The sequence below is a fragment of the Berghia stephanieae genome, chromosome 4 (assembly GCF_034508935.2).
Source record: "Berghia stephanieae isolate SIO BIC M18660-M18661 chromosome 4, UCSD_Bste_1.3, whole genome shotgun sequence".
In the NCBI taxonomy this organism is placed as follows: domain Eukaryota; kingdom Metazoa; phylum Mollusca; class Gastropoda; order Nudibranchia; family Aeolidiidae; genus Berghia; species Berghia stephanieae.
In genome coordinates, this window is record NC_088363.1 from 85,068,840 (window position 1) to 85,088,653 (window position 19,814).

The 19,814-nt window shown below is 38.2% G+C and overlaps 1 protein-coding gene across 7 annotated transcripts in view; it reads right to left on the reverse strand.

Annotated features, from left to right (window-relative positions):
- The window catches only part of LOC144971441 (protocadherin Fat 1-like), a 281,143-nt gene that overhangs the window by 161,671 nt on the left and 99,658 nt on the right, over positions 1-19,814 (reverse strand). For all 7 annotated transcript variants that reach the window (XM_078912356.1, XM_078912355.1, XM_078912353.1 and 4 more), the window contains exons 3-4: positions 16,931-17,112; positions 14,512-14,644 (exon numbers count right to left, since the gene is read on the reverse strand). In XM_078912356.1, coding sequence (XP_078768482.1) covers positions 14,512-14,644; positions 16,931-17,112 — 315 coding nt within the window. The remainder of the gene's footprint in view (positions 1-14,511; positions 14,645-16,930; positions 17,113-19,814) is intronic.

Sequence of the window (19,814 nt, forward strand, 5' to 3'; positions counted from 1 at the left end):
TTATATTGCATGGGTGCGGGAGAGTGTGTAACTTATTCGTAATGTATATTATAACACATCGCGTCCACATTTCTTTGTCCATCAGTCCATCAGCCTATGCAAGATCAGAGATCAAATAGCTTCCCCGGAGACACAATCCGGAGTCCAACGAAACGAAGCTTTTGACACGGCATCGTCATTATCAGATGTCAACAGTGCCAGTGCCAGACCTTGGTCATTATCAGGTTTCAGATGATATTGGAACGACCAAAAAATGACCGGCCCGGGGGCTGATCGACTTTCCCAAGAAAGCGAAACAGTCTTGTACGTAATAAAGTAACAAGTATCTTGAGGAGTCCGGTACGTCAGAGGGAGAACACTCGCCCCACTAGCAAATTGACAGATATCGATCATAAGTCCAGACATTTTTTTTTATCGGAACCCCCCGCCTCCTTGTTAACCCAGCAGTGATTGGGCAATTGCTTTTGGTAGATTTGGCAGATAGTAAGTTTGCAGTAGACTATACCTATCAAAATGGTAGCAAGCAATGTCTACCGTCCGTTAAAGGCAAAACAAACTGGGATAAGGGATAACAGACAAGACTTTATAAATGACTGGACCAATTTTGATCGTTGGTGGCGGTTACTAAGAGGATTCGTCTCGGAATAAATTACCACGTCAGTGTAATGATCAAAACAAACAAATAAATAAATAAATAAATAAATAAATAAATAAATAAATAAATAAATAAATAAATAAATAAATAAATAAATAAATAAGTACCTCTGGACACAAAGCCTTGAGGTCTTGAGATTTATCCACGTCATTCACACTCCATGTTTTTAATGTTTTAAGTGACAAGGGGTCTTCCGGATCTACAGAATGTATTACTGGACCGATTTTAATCGTTGATTGATCAAAAGATTCGTCTCGATCAATCTTTATTTCTAAAACAGTATAATTGAACAAAATAAACAGCTGTCTGTAAGAAATAATCTTTTATTCATTTGCAAATGTTTTCCCGATAGTAATTTAAAAATAATATTTGAGGGCTTAATAAAGGGGGTGGGTATACAACCGGAATGTTGTCGATTTTTGCCCATACATAAAGTGAACCAGGTATTAAAGTTCTCAAAAACCACACAAGCAATAATCAAGTACGTCCATGATATGTAACTACCACAAATTGCCATCGCCGTATCCAACAAGAGGTGCCAAAATACGAGGGTATGGTAAGTAAATGAGTTTAATTGTGGAATGGTGGGCATTCGTCTCATAAGGATAAAATTAAGTACTCTGCTGCAAATTGACAAATGACTTTTTTATTAATTTATACTTCAAACATCAAAGAATATTATGACCCTCAACTTGTCAAGAAGTATCAAACCTGGGAAACCTCTCTCAATCACATTGAAGAATATTTAAGAACTTCAGGGTCATTTCCATGGACCGATATTTGACCTTAACGTTTTCAGTCAAAATTGGGGGTAAAAGTGTTTGACCAGAGTCCAGTCGTAATTATGGTCACTGCCGTGCCATTTATTTCCGGGGTGCTAGCAATATGCGGTAGGCAGGTTGTAGCAGTCATTACGGTTAGCGTGTCCGTCAAACGTTTCATAATAACGGTGTTAATAATGGGCATGCTGTCACAGTTGTTGATTGTTTACTTTTCAAGAACAAATGTTTAAAAGCAGTACTACACGCCATTGTGTCAAAACGTTAAAAATCAAAGGCTTGGTCAAAGGAAGGGGGAAAACTGAAAGACAAACCACAATGTACTCGGAAAAAAACTCTTCTTCCCCGTTTTGGTCAGAACATTTCCTTAAAATGAATTAAGACCTGTCGGGTTTGAGGATTTTTGACTTTTTGATGAGGGTCATTAGAATATATATCAGGTTTATTGCCGAATTTAATGGTGGGGGGGGGGGGGGGGTCAGAGTACAGCAGAACTGATTCGACTGAAAGACATGCTGAGGACGACTTGGACTGCTTGGCATTTGTGGATCCAATACGGTCAGGATCAGATAACTTCAATTTTAAATAAAATCATTTGTACCAGATTTAGTGGCGTGAAATGAATGCACGTCACACTGACATCACGATCCTGTTTAAAATCTACGTTGTCGATGTGAATTGAATAATCAACTCCGAGAAATTTGGCACTCGTGGTGACGATCAAAGCGGTTAGATTAAGAGACTGTTGACCATTGTCATGCTGCAAGCCCTGGACAGTTTAAGGTGACATGGCATGGTGGCAGAGTGTCATGTAGGTGTGTGTGTTATCGGTAGATATGGTTGTCTCCAGTCATCGGTCTGTCATTTGTCAGTGACAACGTGACAATGACCTGCCTCAGACAACTTATAGACGACTCTCTCTCTCTCTCTCTCTCTCTCTCTCTCTCTCTCTCTCTCTCTCTCTCTCACGATTTCTCTCTTAATCGTTCCATTGCTCTCTATCAATCTCACTGTCTAAGCCCTATCTTTCTTACTTTCTCAGTGTGTGTGTGTGTGTGTGTGTGTGTGTGTGTTTGTATGCGTCTGTGTGTGTGTGTGCGCGCGTTTGTGATAAACGTGTGGCATGGTAAGGTGTGAACTAGTTATGTATAAAGTAAGTACATTCACGTCATCTTCCAGTAATGGGCTAAGCAGTAATACCCTATGCTCATAACAACACAATGAATGCTGGCATGATGTATGAGCAAGCATGTCTCTCACATTATGGTTGTTTGACGCCATGACAGCAAATGAATAATTGTTTCTGGAAACCAAATTCTTCAGTGCAGATGACTCTAATGACGTGGATTGGCCAAAACTCTCCCCTCCCCCCGTCATATCTTGCAAACAGTACAAGAAAGGACGTCCACCCCCTTCACCCCATCCTATAAACAGTTCTAGAAATGATGTCCACTCCCCTCACCCAAAGCCTACAAACAGTACAAAAATGACATCCACTCCCTTCATCCCATCCTACAAACAGTATAAGAAAGGACGTCCACTCCCTTCACCCCATCCTACAAACAATACAAGAAAGGACGTCCACTCCCTTCACCCCAACATACAAACAATACAAGAAAGGACGTCCACTCCCTTCACCCAATCCTACAAACAGTACAAGAAAGGACGTCCACTCCCTTCACCCCATCCTACAAACAATACAAGAAAGGACGTCCACTCCATTCGCCCCAACATACAAACAATACAAGAAAGGACGTCCACTCCCTTCACCCAATCCTACAAACAGGACAAGAAAGGACGTCCACTCCCTTCGCCCCAAAATACAAACAGTACAAGAAAGGACGTCCACTCCCTTCACCCTATCCTACAAACAGTACAAGAAAGGACGTCCACTCCCTTCACCCCATCATACAAACAGTACAAGAAAGGACGCCCACTCCCTTCACCCCATCCTACAAACAGTACAAGAAAGGACGTCCACTCCCTTCACCCCATCCTACAAACAGTACAAGAAAGGACGTCCACTCCCTTCACCCCATCCTACAAACAATACAAGAAAGGACGTCCACTCCCTTCATCCCATCCTACAAACAGTACAAGAAAGGACGTCCACTCCCTTCACCCCATCCTACAAACAATACAAGAAAGGACGTCCACTCCTTCACCCCATCCTACAAACAATACAAGAAAGGACGTCCACTCCCTTCACCCCATCCTACAAACAGTACAAGAAAGGACGTCCACTCCCTTCACCCCATCCTACAAACAGTACAAGAAAGGACGTCCACTCCCTTCATCCCATCCTACAAACAATACAAGAAAGGACGTCCACTCCCTTCACCCCATCCTACAAACAGTACAAGAAAGGACGTCCACTCCCTTCACCCCATCATACAAACAGTACAAGAAAGGACGTCCACTCCCTTCATCCCATCCTACAAACATACAAGAAAGGACGTCCACTCCCTTCATCCCATCCTACAAACAATACAAGAAAGGACGTCCACTCCCTTCATCCCATCCTACAAACAGTACAAGAAAGGACGTCCACTCCCTTCACCCCATCCTACAAACAATACAAGAAAGGACGTCCACTCTCAACAGAGCAAGCATTCAGTTTAACCCACATTTTATAATTTAGGAATTAATTTTTAATTTTCGGCTTAAGAGCGACATGACAAAATACCAGATCGAAAGGGTTGATCACATTCATATACATAATGACGGTCTAGGTGGGGCATGAACACCAGACTAAAAAACAATTGTATCTGACCTGGCGGTCCAGCAGTTCAAACACACACGAACAAACAAACAACAACACACATAAACACACACACACACACAAACACATTTACAATGGGATCGGACAATGACATCAAACAAAGACAACGTCACCAGATTGTTTACTTCACGTAACCGATACACTGTCCTACACTGACAAAACGCAATTGGCCAGATAACATCTATTTCAAATGTTGATCCACCAAGATGGCAACCACCTTGTCAGTGACAAAACATTTCAAAGACTCTCAGACTTTTCAACAATTTTGGAGGTCACCAGAATCCATCGACTCTTGAAGTAAAAGTTTTCTGTCCAAAATGGGAAAAAAACTGTTTTGCCAGTGCACACCGTCATTTGCGTTTTGTAAAGAATATTCTGCGAGAAGTCAGCAGACATCAAAATACAACCAAGACGAAGGTTAAATGTTTGTTCAACGTTCTACACCCAAAACATTGGTTAAATACACACAGAAAAAAAAAACTGCATATCTAGTAAAAAAAGTTTATCAAACGGAAAATTAGTAAACGAATAAATTAAAGTTTATGTCAAAGTCATCAATTCATGGTTTGGTCCAAGGTACCTGCTAGGTAACGTGTTTACGAGGTTTATGTTAAACCTTAAGAGGCGGCATTTGGGTTTACTCTATGATGCTCGAGTAGCAACTACGGATGTAATGTTTAGATCAGTAGCACTAACACAGAGACATCGGATAATTTATAGTTTGATCAAGTTAAGAGTCACCTCGAACAAACATGGTGCTTTCTTATGTTTTATATATATCTAAATTTATCATAAATGTGTTATCAGCCATTCTTGTTCATCTCTGAACTTATTTGTTTATTGGGAAAAAACAATTTGCATTTTAAAACCAAACTGGAAATAATTTTGCACTTATTAATTTAGATAGATATATATGTAGTACAAATTGGAAAATTCTTCGTCTGTTACATGAGAAACGGGATTCTCTCTCGATAACCAGCAAGGCTTGAAAACCCAAAATTAAATAAAGAGTTGACAGTATATGTGTCAATGAGTTAATGAGTTAACGAGACCTTTACAGACTGAAAGAAGACGTGCACAATCAGAGTAAGCAATGTCATTGGCTTATGGTAGGTGAATGGGCGATGTCATTGGCTTATGGTAGATGAATGGGCGAACGAGTCCAAATCAAACAGAGACGGCGTCAAGTTTTTATTGACACAGAAAACGTAGGGAAGTAATCCATTCAAATTACGACGTCATGGCAGCTATCTCGTATGTATTGTCATAGATGAATAATAATTATTGAACGACTTTGGACATGCACAGCATTCACAGCATACTAATTGGATTCAACAGTCGTGACGTCACGTCCCTCGTTATGACGCATAGTAACTTAGTAACTGGTTCAAAACTTTCGGAAGCGACAAGCATAAAAGTATATCCAGAGGAGAAAAACAATATCAATCTGATCATGTTTTTACTTTTATACATATTCTAATCACGTGACATGTGAAAAAGTTATTGCCAGCATGAAGAATAAAAAGTACCAATTTTCTTAGTTAAGAACCAAGCTGCTCGTTGCTGGGCGGACGTGACATCAGACTAATGAATCCTATTGCTATATCAACTTTCTTCTTCTTTTCAGGTTTGAGGCTTTTTGGCAACTCGAGGGTAATCTCCGTCGATATATATATATATATATATATATATTATATATATATATATATATATATGAAAGTAAATTTTAATGTTCTCTTGCCCAAATATGTAAAAGGTATGATGATAGTAGGAGAACATGGAGGCCAAAAAAAAAAAAAAAAGACACAAACAACACCACATTTGCACTTAGAGATAAACCCGGGGAAACGTGGGAGCTCAATGGACATGAAAGAGAACAAGGAGCCGGGGAAAAACGACTATAAATGTCATCTTATCGGGCATTTCTCTCTTTGATAATACAGTAAAACACCGTGTTCCCGCCACATTCGAAACATTTGAATAAATAGGCAGCATTACGTGAATTGACGGGCACAAACTGTATAGAACACAGTCCCGTGCCTGTGGTTCTGTTAACAACAAGTCTGTGAGGTCGGCAGATATTGGGATCGCGATATAGCGGCGTTCTTCTGTGTGATTGTTTGCTTTTTTTTAAAGAAAAAGATAAGTTGTTGGTAGAGTTGGACGGTAAAAAATCATTCGATTAACGTTAGCGTTTGTTCGAGTATCTCTGCGATTGCTGACACGAATCATAAATCGAAATGTGACGTAATCAAGCAGTGATTTAGTGGTGAAAGCCAAGCGTTGATTTCACAATCGACATCATTTCAATTTTTAACATTTTCATTTAAATCTGACCTAGTTTTATAATTCCAGACTAATGTGTAGTGAGGACAGACGTGTTAGGTCATCATTTAAAATGCCACTGCTGCCTTGCCTTTTGAAGTCATAGATTTGAGAGTTTTTGCCAAGATGAGCTTCACTTAAATCGATCGATATAATTTGAAGGTCGAGTTTTTTTAGCCAAATTTTTAACTACATGTCTTTCCAGAGTATGACATTTAACTGGATGAAGTGAGGCGATCACCTAAACACGAGATGGTAAAACAGCTGAACGGACTCGTGGGTAAGCAAGCCACTTGAAATCAGAAAACTTGATAGAGTAAACACAGGCAAATCGGGTCATTGGATATACGGCTTACATCAGCATAGAATGAATGAACTAATAATATTGTGTGTGTGTGTGTGTGTGTGTGTGTGTGTGTGTGTGTGTGTGTGTGTCTTTGTGTGTTATGGAAAGAAAACTCTGGGACATTTCATCGCTCAACAATAAGAAGCGTCAAACTAATAACCTACAATGCATTCACATAATTCTTAAGTATATTTTGGTCAGAAAATGATCCAATCAAACATTATTTAGATGACCCTCACTTAAAATTGTGTAATTAAATTTGAGGCTTTTTCTGAAGCCTCGGGTTTATTTTGACATAATGCTAATACTCTGTTTATTAAAATAAACACGATTCGCTATAAAATTGATGGGGATTATTTTATGTGTTAATTTCCTTGTCTAGGTTTATCGAAGGGAAAGGAAATAATTTCTGTCATGTAATTAATCATGTCAAATTATGAAAGTTTTTTCATCGTTTTATTTTTTTAAATTATTATAATCTCGTGCAGCATTTGGAATGAATGTGGACACTTTTGCAACCAGAAAAAATGGGCTCACAAAAGATAAATAAAACAAAAGCGGGGCGCATAAAAACATGATACCACCTGTGTAAACAATGCTATACAATGGCGATAGCTTATGGTCACGTGAACGTGAAGTATTTCTTGTCCACAAAGATTGAGTGATACAAATATTATTTCGCTTCATACATCGATGAAATGACTCACGTCTGATCAAAAAGTTTGTATGAGTGAGGCTTCAGAGAAGCAGATATTGATTTTTACCATTTTCACCAAGTCGTCTCCGGGTTAAGGATATAATTTGACAAGTTGAAGGTCATCTTATTTATTCGATATTTAATTTGGTGTTTAAACTTTCTGGCATCAAAGATTTGAAAAGAGGCCTCGTTTGAATGCTTACGTATTTGTCTCATTATTCACCCCAACATTCTATTAAAAATAAAAATATCCAGCGATAAGTACTTAGGCATCTAGTAGATTTGGCATAAACATTTTGAGATAGGCCATCGTTTTCCCCAAAGGTCAGCAAGTGCCCGTAATCATAAATGTCCCTGAATGCGACAGAAACCCAGACAAATTGCAGCTCCATTGGCCGTCTTGGGTCTGGTTTTGTTGTATGCAATGTTGGTGGGAATTCACGTTCTTTGACCTTGAATACAATGTTGTCCAGTCCTTCCAAAAATGGTCTAATGTCAATATTGTCATCTCTCTCTCTCTCTCTCTCTCTCTCTCTCTCTCTCTCTCTCTCTCTTTCTTTCTCTCTCTCTCTCTCTCTCTCTCTCTCTCTCTCTGTATGTGTGTGTGTTTTTCTTTTTTTTTTCTTTCTTTCTTCCTATCTCTCTCTCTCTCTCTCTCTCTCTCTCTCTCTATATATATATATATATATATATATATATATATAATATATATATATATATATATATATATATATATATATATATATATATATATATCTCCCCCCCCCCCCCCACCCCCACAAATGTTTATGTTCTCAACATGTTTCCTTAATTCAATGAATAAGTTGCCGGGCCCAACCAAGATATCGACCAGCATTAGCCGGACATTCAGGTCATGAACCCATGGTCAGTCAAAAGGTGTGACCTTGGTGTCGGTCAAACAAAGTGACCATGATTGGACTCAACTCTTCACGGCAAAACTGAGTTTCTTTAAAATGAGATTTATTTCATTCTTCTAATTTTTACGTATCGAGTATCAGATAGTTCAGGTGCTAGAGCATTTGCCTCCCAACCAAAGGGAACAGTATCGGTCTCGGGTGAAGTTGAAAATATTTTCTTTCTTCGGACCCCTCTGTCCGAAGTAAACAGCAACATTGTAGCACATGCATGCAGCCTGTGAGGCGCTAATTTTAACCTTTTCATTTCAACAGTGGCCCCGCCGGTACATATTACGTTCTAATGAAATCAAGAAAGAAAACAGCCTTTTCCAAGAATCCAACTTTAAAGAGCGAGATGGGAAACTTTAACCCCCCAAGTTGAAGCCGATTGTCATACCACTATGACACAAAACCGCACTATCTAATCTAAATACATTGAATCGCAGAGCAAGGAAAACACGAACGAACAAAAATATTCCAAATATGAAAACAGTTCACATTTTTATATCTTTATTCACAGCCCGCCTAGACGACAACAACTTAGACCGCACGGTAACTTATGGGGAAAAAAAAGGGTTTATCGTTGTCAAAGAACCAGTCTGAAATGAGATTTACCGAATCGAAAAGGATTCTTGTAATGCTTCATTCTCTCCCTTTAGTTCTTGTACGCCATCGTCTAAAAGCCTCTTCTAGAATATAGACCGAGGTAGTAGACACACTATATTGTCATTGAAAATAATTACACGTAGAATATTCTTCGGTTTTGGTCGGAACCTATTAAATTATACTCTTTTTCAAATATCGATGGAAGAAGCTGGTCCTAAACTGAATAAACACGAGACTGCGGTTGTTTGACTTAGCTGGGATAATGTCTCAGGTATCAGGGTTTGATTTTTGGTAGTTTGTTGATTATCAGGGGGGGGGGGGGGGGGGGGGAGTAGAAGTAGAAAAATTCTGGTCAAAATATAAAAGCGTTGTTTGATAGTTTGTTTGTTTGTTTTGTTTTTATTGTTTCAGGGGTTTTTAGTTGTTTTTTTTTTATTGGGGCCGGGGGGGGGGGGGGGGGGGGGGGGGGGCTTCAGACATGATAAACGCAGGAAGATATTACAATACAAAATGTCCCCGTGATCCGATCACCTCCAATCATTTATAGACGGGAAGTCCAATCCATTCCTGTCAAAAATAGCATTGGCATCATTACACCCAAAGCTTTACCAGTTTGGCATATTATTTAAAGCCAGATACCAAAAAGATATTTAAAAGGGGGGAAAAAATTATTTAGCTTAACAATGGATCCAAAGCCTACAGCAAAATTTACCAAGCCGGACGTGTGTAATGTATTGTTCTATTACATTTTTTTTCTTCGACGGAGACAATGCATTTACCGGTCAAGTACTCGTGGTGAAGCCTTTTTTCGAGGACTGAAAGTATGTCAGGGGCAGCGTGGTTCAGCGGTAAGGTCTTTGCTTCGTACCCGAAAGATACCGAGTTCGATCACCCGCCGCTGCGCTGTGTGGCCTTGAGCAAGTCACCTCGCCCTAGCTCAGTTTGCGGTGCTGCACTGCGGCTGATTTCTCCTTTGGGATGAATAGAGGGAATTTTATTTTTATTTATTTATTAGAAGAGTGCGTTTCAGACGCCATGAGTGTCAGACAACAAGGCCAATTTCAGATAAATACGTAGGATAGTTAGATAGGATTGAAACTTAATTAGATGTGCCAATAAGACCAGAATTTTTGCTAATGACGCAGTCACAATATATTTTAGACAAGCAACAAGTAATATACATAACAATGAAATGGAGGGATCACAATATCACGTCAAATCCCTATTATGCAGTGACAGTTGATTACATTCGTTGGCATCGTCACATGATTAACTGACTCAATCCTAGAGATTTTTGCTACTTTTCAAAATTGGTTAAAATGTATTAAAATGAGCATGTACATAGATAGTTTTATTATATTGAACTACCATTAACATTTAAAAATGAAAAACATTAGCTTTAATACTACGCCTATAATTTGTCTCATAAAAATGTAATTGTAATAGGGTAAAATGGGGCATGGGGTAAAAGTAACCCCGGTAAACTACGGATATAGACGGTTTTAGGGTTGATTGAGTTAAGAATAACAACACAACTACAATAATGCAACTTGAACTTGCAGCAAAGGTTTTTATGAAAACTGTTATGTATTGAAATCTGATACACAAGTTCAACGCTCCATGTGATAACGCCTCCGTTTATCATGCAAATCATTGAGCCAAAGAACCTGATCTATGGAGCGTAAAAGCAAATGTAGCAAATTAACAATTGCTTGCTACCCTCTGAATAGAACGCTTCCAGCAGTACTTTCCGCGAGATCTAACGTTAGACTCGCCGACTCACTCATTGTAACTAATGATGTGAGGGTTAAGATATCATTATAAAGGGGGAGATTTTCGAGGAAAGGCAGAGTCGAACTAAACTAGGTCAGTTTGAATGGAGAAGAATCCTATTAAGATGGGACCAGCCTTTCAATACCTACTGATGTCTCAACACAAGCAGATGGAGGAAAGTAATAACAGCAATATTTCTTGAATGGGATGGAAGGGTTAGAATGTGAATCGTAAATAATCGATAAAATTGTGCACGCAAAACATGATTTAAATATTGTGTGTGAATGTGTGTATGTGTGTGTATATGTGTGTGTGTGTTCATGGGTGGATGGGAGTGTCCGTGGTTGCACGAATGGATATTAATTGTGCTTTTTTCCTTGGGAAAAGAATTCTGTTTTCTTGTCTTTTATTGACATAATTTGGCAGCTCCAGTTCTTGCCAAATGTCGACAGTGTCTGTCGAACATGTTCTGTTTTCAGCTTGATTTAGCACACCAATCAAATCGACACATATGAACGTAAATAAATTGCAAAAATAGATTTATTATTGTTATTACTGCTCAGCTGGAGTTCGGGCCCAGCGCCTCAAGTTGTGGCAGATTAAACACAACCCGTTACGCCATCTAATCCCGAATTAGTTGTGTTGTCACGTGCTACTTACCGTCATTTCCTGTCCCTGGTATTGAGTAGCTGAAGCAACGTAATATGTCGGGAAGTAGTTGATCTCAATTCAATCATGGAAATCATAATGAGAAAGACGTAGTGATGGCTAGATACACACACACACACACACACACACACACACACACACAGAGATACACACAGACACGAGAAAGAAAGAAAGAAAGAAAGAGAGAGAGAGAGAGAGAGAGAGAGAGAGAGAGAGAGAGAAAGGGGGGGGGGGAGGATTCGCATATTGCCACTTAACCAGTCAATCAATCCAGCAATAATAGGGTGAATTGTTCTGTTCGAAATAGCGCTAAGAATTGTGTGATAGACTCGCGTCCTATAAAAAGGGTTTCAATCAATTATTACGGTCTATTTAACCCTATAGAAACCGGGAAAATTCATGCTAGATAGGTCTTAACAGATCTTAAGCACCATTGCTCCTACTACTACTACTACTACTACTACTACTACTACTACTACTACTACTACTACTACTACTACTACTACTACTACTACTACAACTATTTCTACTTCTAACTTCGGCAAGGTCCCATTTTTGAGGGTTTTTGCCAAGATGAGGGCATTTAAATCGATCGATTTTTGAATGACGAGTTTTTCTGCCAAATGTTTAAATACGTTTCTTTCTAGAGTTCGTCAGGTGACTGGCTAAAAAATGTAGGCAGACCTACGAGAAGTGTGTCACGGTCTTGCTTCTTAGTCTTAGTACAAGAGGTCAACAAGGAAAACTGATCTCTGGAAAAAAAAAAGTAGATATGAAGTAGATACATACTGTCTTCTCGGCTCATTGTCTGCGACAAAGACTTTTCACTGTGATGATATCTATTTAATAGACCTGTAAATGAGCTCTATAAAAATTGACTGAATCTCTTCGACAAACTGAAGATTCAATAATTTTTTTAAAAATAAGGGCATCATTGGAGAGGAGAGTGATAAATACAATATATCAAAATAGTGGGTGTTATTTCTTACTGGAAGTATGACTGCCATAATTTGATGTAGAAGGAATGCTAAATAAGCATGTCATTCATATAGGTAAAGATGACTTCATCAAAGTCACATTCCTGCCTCTGGAATTTTTTTGACATAGAAAAATAATCACCATTATCATCTTTAACTTCTAGCCATGACCAATTGAATTTATTCCTCACGGGACTCACATCTTTATCGATGCTCGACAAGTCTGAATTGCGATCAACGAACAGCTCAGCCATTGTGAGAACATTAGAATAATGTAGCAATGAGCAAACTTGATTTTCAATCAGTAAATGACAGAGAAAAAAAAACTTAAATAAATATGACTTCAGGCCAATACACTGAATTATTAAGTAGAAGTGAATTATCAAGAAGAAACTTCGGCAGGCGTAGCGGAAAAATTCAAAGAATCGAAATGAAGGTAAATCGCCACAAAACAGCAAGCTCGCTTGGGCTTGAGCAAAACAATGTCAGAAAACGTCCTGATTTGCACGGGAATTAATTAGGCTACTTACCATTGTTCTTTATGATCAGGTACTCAATCAGTGAAGAAACGGTCAACCAGTTTGTTTACAACGTGAGGCAATCGAAATGTGCTTGTGGCAATCTATCCTAACTTTCAATTTGAAGATGTCTACATAACGGACTTGCGGCATTCGCAATTTACTTTATCATACTTTTGAGACTCCCCAGGTAAATGTGGTCAATTTTGGCTTAGATGAAACAGTGAAATTTATCGCTCGGTGGCTCATTAAAATTGGCTACAGTTGGGATCACGACGGTTTGGAAAGTGAAAAAATAATTTAACGAAGGATGTGTGAAAATACCCAGGGAAGTGTTCAGACACGCCTTTTATAAAAAGCGTCGCTTTGTCTTGACAATATATACATCGTTAATATAAACGGTCCCCATGAGCTATGCGTAGCGCTGTGGAACACTCCTAATTATTTTACGGTCATTCGACTACGATTTGTGAATTCTTTCTTTTTTATTTCTTTCTTTCTTTCTTTCCTTTTTTAAATATTTGAGTTTGACAAATTGACTGATTTCAGTTAATTGACTGAGAATTTACAGGTCTAATTTAAAGAAAACGTTTGTTTTCATTCATCAGGAATCCCTTCAGAATTAGACAAAAGTCAAATGCTTTTTTCTTTTTCCAATTGAGATTAATGGTAAACGAACTTGACCCCTCAAATGTTTATAATAAATGGGGGGGGGGGGGGGCGCAACCTTAAGATGCCCACAATTTCCTGTTTATAAACTGTTTGATTTTATTAGACGAGGCGTTTTTGATTCATTGATAAGCTAACTCTGAGCAACAGATAAAAATTTGTGTTCCAATTAGGCAGACAAACCTGGTTTAACTCAATATTATAGTACTCTTCAAGTCTTTAAAAAGGTCTGTACGAGAAAAGTAGCTCTCAAACCCCCTGAAGCCTGTGACGATGCGTGTTCAAGCTGTGACAAGTTAAGGTTAGAATGGAGCAAAGGAGGGACGCGGTCAAGCTTGACAATACGACTGTGAGTGAACTGAGGAAGTTGTGTGGTTCTTCGATTGGTCCCATTCCGGAAAAGAAAAAGGTAACACGAAAAATAAAAAAAATATAAATTCATAAGTTAAACCTTTTAATGTGTGTGTGTGTGTGTGTGTGTGTGTGTGAGAGAGAGAGAGAGAGAGAGAGAGAGAGAGAGAGAGAGAGAGAAGAGAGAGGGGGGGGGGGTGTCCCCGAAAGCTTAGTCATTGGAACATGCGCCTTATTTACAATTATGATTTATTTTTTCTGACCCTCTAGAAATCTAGCACGAATTGGGTTGCTGGATCTGTTTTAGCAGGATGTACTTTGCGATAAGTGGTAACAAGCACTTTAACGCTAAAGAAATAGGAGATAATCCACAATTATATGGGCCAAACGGCTCCGGTGCGACTTTTGAACATTTGAATTGACAGAGAGAGAATATTAAAACGTTACCTGTATCGGGATCGATGGAGAAGAGAGCCTGTGGGTTGCCAGAGGTGATAGAATACTGCAGAGGTTGTCCACCGTCAAAATCACCGTCAGTGGCTTGGATTCGAACTACGCTGGTCACAGTTGGGTTGTTTTCCTGGGGGGAGCAAAATCCGACATCGTAAAATGAAATCCATATTCCCATATTTAGTGGCTTTGTAATGATGTAGTATGTATAACAATGGTTCTGGACTGTAGGTCTCTGGTTCGAGTCCCATTGAGGCTTTGCAAAAATGTCCTTGGACAATGCTCTTTACGCTCATTTGCTCACCATACTCGAGAGTAAAAAAAAAGTGCCTAGCCAGTAACTGTGTTGTCTCAGTATTGCAAAAGGCGCCTTCTGGGTGAATAGTGCAATGGAAATTTGATTGTTTTCCTGGATAGCTTGTGGGTTTCATTTTTTTTCTGTTTTACGTTGCGGTTTTTGCTAATGGTTTTTTTTTTTTTGTTTGTTTGTTTGTTTGTTTTTTTTGTTTTTTTTTTGCTTTTTTTGTGGGGGGAGGGGGTTTGCTTTGTTTTTGTTTTGCTTTTATTTTTTTAATTTTTAAATTTTTGTTATAATTATTCTTTTTTATTATTTTTTTTAGGGGGAAGGGGGCAGAGCAAGCTTTCGAGCCATATTTTAGAGATTCACAGCAAACAATCACGAAAGTTCTGCAGCCCAACTTTTATTCTTTTTTTCTTTCTGAAAATGTACATCGAGAGCAATAATAGTGTCCTGACTGTGTCAATCGGTTGGAATGAAAATAAAAGGCTTTGTGACGCGTTTAGAGTCGAGATTTTTCCTGATCATCTGCCCACCTGGCAGTGATCAGATAAAGGGTCTATTATCTCTGGGAGAAAGAGTATATGTATAATAAACGTGCGGTCTATAAAGGTAGCAAGTAATTATTGGTTGTTTTTTTGTTGGTTTTTTTTTTTTTTTTTTTTTTTTTTTGTTTCTTTGGTTATTTTTGTTTGTTTTGTTTTGTTTTGTCCACAAGCGGCACGGAATCTGAAAACAAAAACAAAAACAAATACAAAAACCCGGCTCCATGGATGGAAAAAGTGAAAAGCACAGGATGTGCATATAGATATATGCTGTGCGACTTTTTTAAAAAATTATTTTTCTTGTATCTAATCTACACGCCAATGAATGAAAATATGAATGAATGAAAGAATATTATATGAATGAATCTAATCATCCATTTGAAAATTCTTAACGAATTGATTTATGAATGAAGACTAAACCAATGAATGAACATACTACTATGCAATTATTATCATGGATCAATTGATAAGTCACTCAATCAACTAGTCAAATAACCAATCCATTGATCAATCAAGAAATCAATCAATCAGTCAATTAATAATCAACTAATATATTAGTCGATCAATCAATGAAGATCTTTTACTTGCAATGCGCCAATGGACATCAATGAAGGGCCAATTTTACTCTCAATTACAATACAACAATGCCTTTATACACATAATACTTAAAGTTAAAGGAGAAATTTAACGGACTAAGTCTTGCGTGCACAAACTGAGGATCTAGCGATTACACTCCAAGATTGCACCTGTCTTTTCTCATAATGCCCCAAGAGAAGCGTTTAATAAATAAATACACACACCCACACACTATATATATATATATATATATATATATATATATATATATATATATATATATATAATTTTATTATTTACCACAATGTTTGAGACAGTCTACATTATTGTTTCAGGCCTAATTGGCCATCGTCAGGACTGAGTTGGTTTGTTGACTGTTGTTGTTTGTTGAAGTGGTTCCGGTTTGTAGTTGATTAACAAGAACTTCTGGCGATGTGGACACGTACCGTACATCTCATTTTTCGTGTTGAGTGAGGCTTAATGAGGGTGTTTGCATATCAACTACAAACCGGAACCACTTCAACAAACAACAACAGTCAACAAACCAACTCAGTCCTGAAGATGGCCAATTAGGCCTGAAACATTAATGTAGACTGTCTCAAACATTGTGGTAAATATTAAAATAATAATTCGCTCCATTACTACATGTCGAGCACTTTTCGTACCATATTTGTATCAAACACGATTTTATATATATATATATATGAGTGTTGGTGGGTACTTGTAGGGGTACGAGAGTGCTCGATAATGTTGGGTAGAGCTAATATAAATTATAAATAAAGTCACTGACGACATGGAGAGCATCGAAACATTTGTCTCGGCCAGAAATATGTGAGTGACTTTATTTATAATTTATATATATATATATATATATATATATATATATATATATATATATATATATATATATATATATATATATATATATATAAATCAGTGATTCATGAACACCTCCCATTGTTTGTATAATTGCCACATATTAGCTGACATGACTCACATGGACAGATGCATAATAGGCAGGTTCCACACTCTGTGGGATGTTGTCGTTGATGTCGTCCACCTCGATGAGGAGTTCCATACGGGCAAACCTGGGCACCAGAGCCAAGTCCTGTGCTACAATCGTCAGCCAAAAATGAGAGCGCGTTTCCCTGTCTAAAACCTGACTTGTCCTGACGGTACCTGTGAATAGACGATGAAACAAAATTGGAAGGATTTGTTGGTTAGAAAAAAAAACATAAATAAAATGATGAAAAAAAAAGTTTTACTTGTACATCATAAAGTCCGTCGATACGGAATTTATTCCTCTGTCCATCCAACATAGATATGGTAGCTTGGGACTATTAGATCTGACGGAAATTCATTTTGCGAAAGATCACAGTCGTAACCTCATCAAGAAGTCGGGGAGAGGAGGCTCTAAAAAGACTTGGGTTAGAATCTTTTTTTGGGTCGTGGATAGCTCATAAGGTAGAGTCATGCGAAGTGGTCGTACCAGTAAGGTCGCCGGTTCGAGCCCCCCATCGCCGCCGCGAAATTTTTATTCTCTATTGTCTTCTGGCACTTTCCTATTCACTTCATTTCTTGTTGTTATTAACACATGGGTATCAAACAATTAGTACTTTCTGATTAACATCAAATGGAATAAACTCTGCTTGACTGGGGGGGGGGGGGGGGGGCATTATGGCTCAGAAGGGCTAGCTAACGACAGGTATACATTGCGACATTGTATACCACATAGAACGAATGAATTATAACGAAAAACGACTTGAGATAGTGTGATGTGAAAAAAAAAAAACCCCACAAACAAAAACGGTCGCACCAATCGTTGTCAAAGGAAAAGCAACTTAAAACACGTTAAAAGACTGGGCCGATTATAAAAGCATAATATGGTAACGCCCAGCCATCATCCCACGGGAGATCACAGGAAAAGGGCCCAAAAGGTACGCGTATATCTGGTGTATTTCTATAGAGGACCACACAAGGGTGTGTAGACTTTAAACATGGAGAATGGAGACGAATTTCTACAATATGCTGACAAACGGCATTTTTATTCATTTTGACCAGAAAAAAACTTTTACTCCACAATAAATCGATCGACATAATATGAAAGTATTATGAAGACATTAAACTGAAAGAAAAAACAAACGAAGACGACGGACGATAACATATTATATACAATAATATACAGAGTCTCTATATTACTCATAGTGGCGAGAGCGTCTTCTTATTGTCTTTGTAATCGCATCAAATCGGATAATACAGCGTTAAAAATCTCAGCTTGTTTCATTATTTGTGACCCAATTTGTTTTATAAACAATTTCTAGAACTAGGCAAGCCATTGAGGATCATAGAGATACAGCTGATGTGACCAAATAATTTAATTATTTTTTTTAATTAAAAAATGGATAGATTAAAAAAATAAACAACAACACAAAAATGAACAATGAATGATAAATAAAAAGAAATAAACAAGGAATCGCCTCGCGATGGAATTATGTCGGGATTAGTTAAATGTCGACAATCTAATTTATAGACAAAAATAGAAAACTCTGGTAAATGCCGTGTGTTTATTGGAAGAAAAAGAAGAAGAAGAAGAAGAAGAAGAAGAAGAAGAAGAAGAAGAAGAAGAAGAAGAAGAAGAAGAAGAAGAAGAAGAAGAAGAAGAGAAGAAGAAGAAGAAAAGAAGAAGAAGAAGAGAGAAGAGAAGAAGGAAGAGAAGAGGAGGAGGAGGAGAGGAGGAAGGAGGAGGAGGAGGAGGAGAAGGAGGAGGAGGAGGAGGAGGAGGAGGAGGAGGAGGAGGAGGAAGATGAGTAATACAAAAACCTTCCTTCATTTTTGGCCAGATATTTTCAGTTGCAAACATCGATGAGTTAAGATTTAAGATGACCTTCACCTTGTCAAAATGGCATTTCAAACCCGGGCCAATTTCTGGCTAAAATGAGATTTATTTATTTTTTAATGCGTACTGTTAATGTACAACTGTATACCTAAGCCGAATGTTCACTCGATAGTTTGATTAGTAATTTACGACAACACCAAAGTACTTAATGAATGGGCAACTTTCACAAGTAGGCCATGTTTTTATACGATTTCCCGTCACGTGGCCTTTTGTATGCATATCGATTGGTCAGTAGGTAAACATAGACGTATGTTCCGTACTTGTATTGTTAGCTAAGTCAACCTTTTCCAATTTTCAACATGCCAAATTGACTTTACATAGTCGGTGCCGGAGTGTGATTGGAATTATTGCTATCACTGAGAGCGCTGCCGTATGATGACAAAGCAAATTACAAATATGCCATTTTGGCCAGGAAACGTTTACTTCAGATGATAAAGATAAACCTTAGCCTGTCAAAAGTCTCTAACCTGAGACTTCTAAACTGGTCTCGTGTTTGATACTTTTTAACAAGTTGGGAATAACTTTAGTCGATCGATATTTGAAGTAAACACTGTTGTGGCCAAAATAAGAAAGGTGTTTTGTCAACGTGCGGCAAGCGGCGATGTCGGCATACTGTACGGAACAAGTGTTTGTCACCGTAGTGGGAACGGAGTCTGTCTGAGGGACAGAAAGGTCTTACAAAGCGACGTTCACGATATAAATGTATTTCAGAACTTATTTCACACAAGTTTTCTATCCTCCATGGATATGCATGCCATGCTCAATGCACTTCATAATGCCTCAACCTTTTCCCCGGCAGGCTGTATGACACAATATTCGTTTTTGTTCTAGTACTCCTACTCATATCCGTCACTGACAATGGCTAGTTATACATATCATTATTGCATCATTATTGGTAAAACGTGGAGATATCTGACTATACACTCGAGAGCTTTTGGATAGAATAATATGCATTAAATGTGCTCAGAACGCGTTAAAAGAAATC